Below are 1,657 nucleotides of genomic sequence, written 5' to 3'. Positions count from 1 at the left end.
GCCGAGCCAGATCTGTTCTTTATTAGCCTAAAATTGTAACATCTTTTTCTTATTAACCATGCCCTTGTTAATTCTTGCTTTCAAGAAAGCGGATGGTGTGCCTGTCCACCTGAAACGAGGCCTGCCTGACCAAATGCTTTACAGGACCACCATGGCGCTGACTGTGGGAGGGACCATCTACTGCCTGATTGCCCTCTACATGGCTTCACAACCCAGAAACAAATGAGTTAGGCTGCAGAGGACTGGTTTGCTTTTTGGCATAAACCCTTTGAATTTTCAATATTTCTGTTAAAATTCTTGTTTTACTTGGATGACCTACTTGACTTTTTTGCAAGAAAAACAAAGATATGAAGATAATATTTTGGTTTGTGAAAGCTCATTTGACAGTTAAAACTATTGTTTAAAGAAATGACACTCTGCTCTTGTGTTTGTGCTCCTGATTTCCCTGGAGGTTCTGGAGGAACGTTGCTCACAGGGTCGTTAACATCAGTCTGTGCTGAGAACCTCGGGGACTTAGGATTGCATTTTCAAGCATGGGGTGCAGAAGGCTTTCTGGATTTGGATGTGACCAGGGAAGGGAGACAGATGCCAAGGCCAGGTGCATGAAATGAGGGTTCGAGTTAGTAGTCACTGAGGGGATTTTACCATCTTGCAGTAAAATGTTAATAGCAATTATTTGTTGGGCAGTTCATTTCAAAGGGTTATTTGCCTCATCTCAGATTGTTTGTGAAATTTTATGTATAGTTGCGTATTTATTCCACCACGGGAACAGAGACCACCTGTTTAGTGTTGCACTTTAGACTGTTGTCTGTTATGCGGCTGTGCCACAAATTCTCCTTTATCTTCTAAAATGTTATGGCTTTAAATTATAATTTATTTTGACAGTGGAATAAATATGTGAAGGAAAAATTTCAAGTTTGAAGTTCTTTTAAATTAAATGACCTTTCAGAATAATTTTGGAACATCAGAGGCATCTTTTACCCTGGTTTAATTTCTTTCTTTTTAATTAGATACCAGATAATCTTTACAAAATGGTTCTCACAGTCAAGTAGTAGGAGCCTAATAGCATGTTGATGATTACTACATATATGTGTATATATATATATATGTATTTTTTTTTCCTTGAGATATTCTTGTTCTGTTGCCCAGGCTAGAGTACAGTGGAACAATCTTAGCTCACTATAGCCCTGAAATCCTGAACTCAAGCAATGCTTCTGCCTCAGCCTCCTAAGTACCTGAGAGTATAGGCACATGCCATCACACCTGGCTAAAGATTTTTTGTAGAGCTAGACAGGGTCTCACTGTGTTGGCTATTCTCAAACTTCTGGTCTCAAGCAGTCTTCCCACCTCAGCCTCCTAAAGTGCTGGGGTCACAGGCATGAGCCATTGTGCCCTGCCTATATGGTTCTTTAATAAAAAAATCTGTTTGCCCCTTAGTGAATTGTGCCTGTAATAGACAATTTATAGACACTAATTTCCTATGCTGTTATGATTGGTAGGCTTCACTTACCCTCTTATCAATGCTGAAAAAAGGTAGAATTTTATTATATGTAACGTGATGGTCTAAATCTTGACATAGCAAAAAACAGTGGTGAGGATACTATATGGTGATTAAAGATGGCATTCTCACAGCTAGGAAACCCTTATTATACATATA

At 38.9% G+C, this 1,657-nt stretch overlaps 1 protein-coding gene across 1 annotated transcript in view; it reads left to right on the top strand.

Moving 5' to 3' along the window:
• LOC100962771 (cytochrome c oxidase subunit 7A-related protein, mitochondrial) overlaps positions 1 to 909 on the top strand; it is a 13,927-nt gene extending 13,018 nt beyond the window's left edge. The window contains exon 3 of the mRNA XM_003787873.3: positions 86 to 909. Within this exon, the coding sequence (XP_003787921.1) occupies positions 86 to 226 (141 nt within the window). The 3' untranslated portion in view covers positions 227 to 909. The remainder of the gene's footprint in view (positions 1 to 85) is intronic.
• The last annotated feature ends 748 nt before the right edge of the window (positions 910 to 1,657 follow it).

Source organism: Otolemur garnettii, unplaced genomic scaffold, assembly GCF_000181295.1.
Source record: "Otolemur garnettii isolate 467f Iridium unplaced genomic scaffold, OtoGar3 scaffold00024, whole genome shotgun sequence".
NCBI lineage: Eukaryota > Metazoa > Chordata > Mammalia > Primates > Galagidae > Otolemur > Otolemur garnettii.
This window is presented reverse-complemented; position numbering and strand designations above follow the sequence as displayed.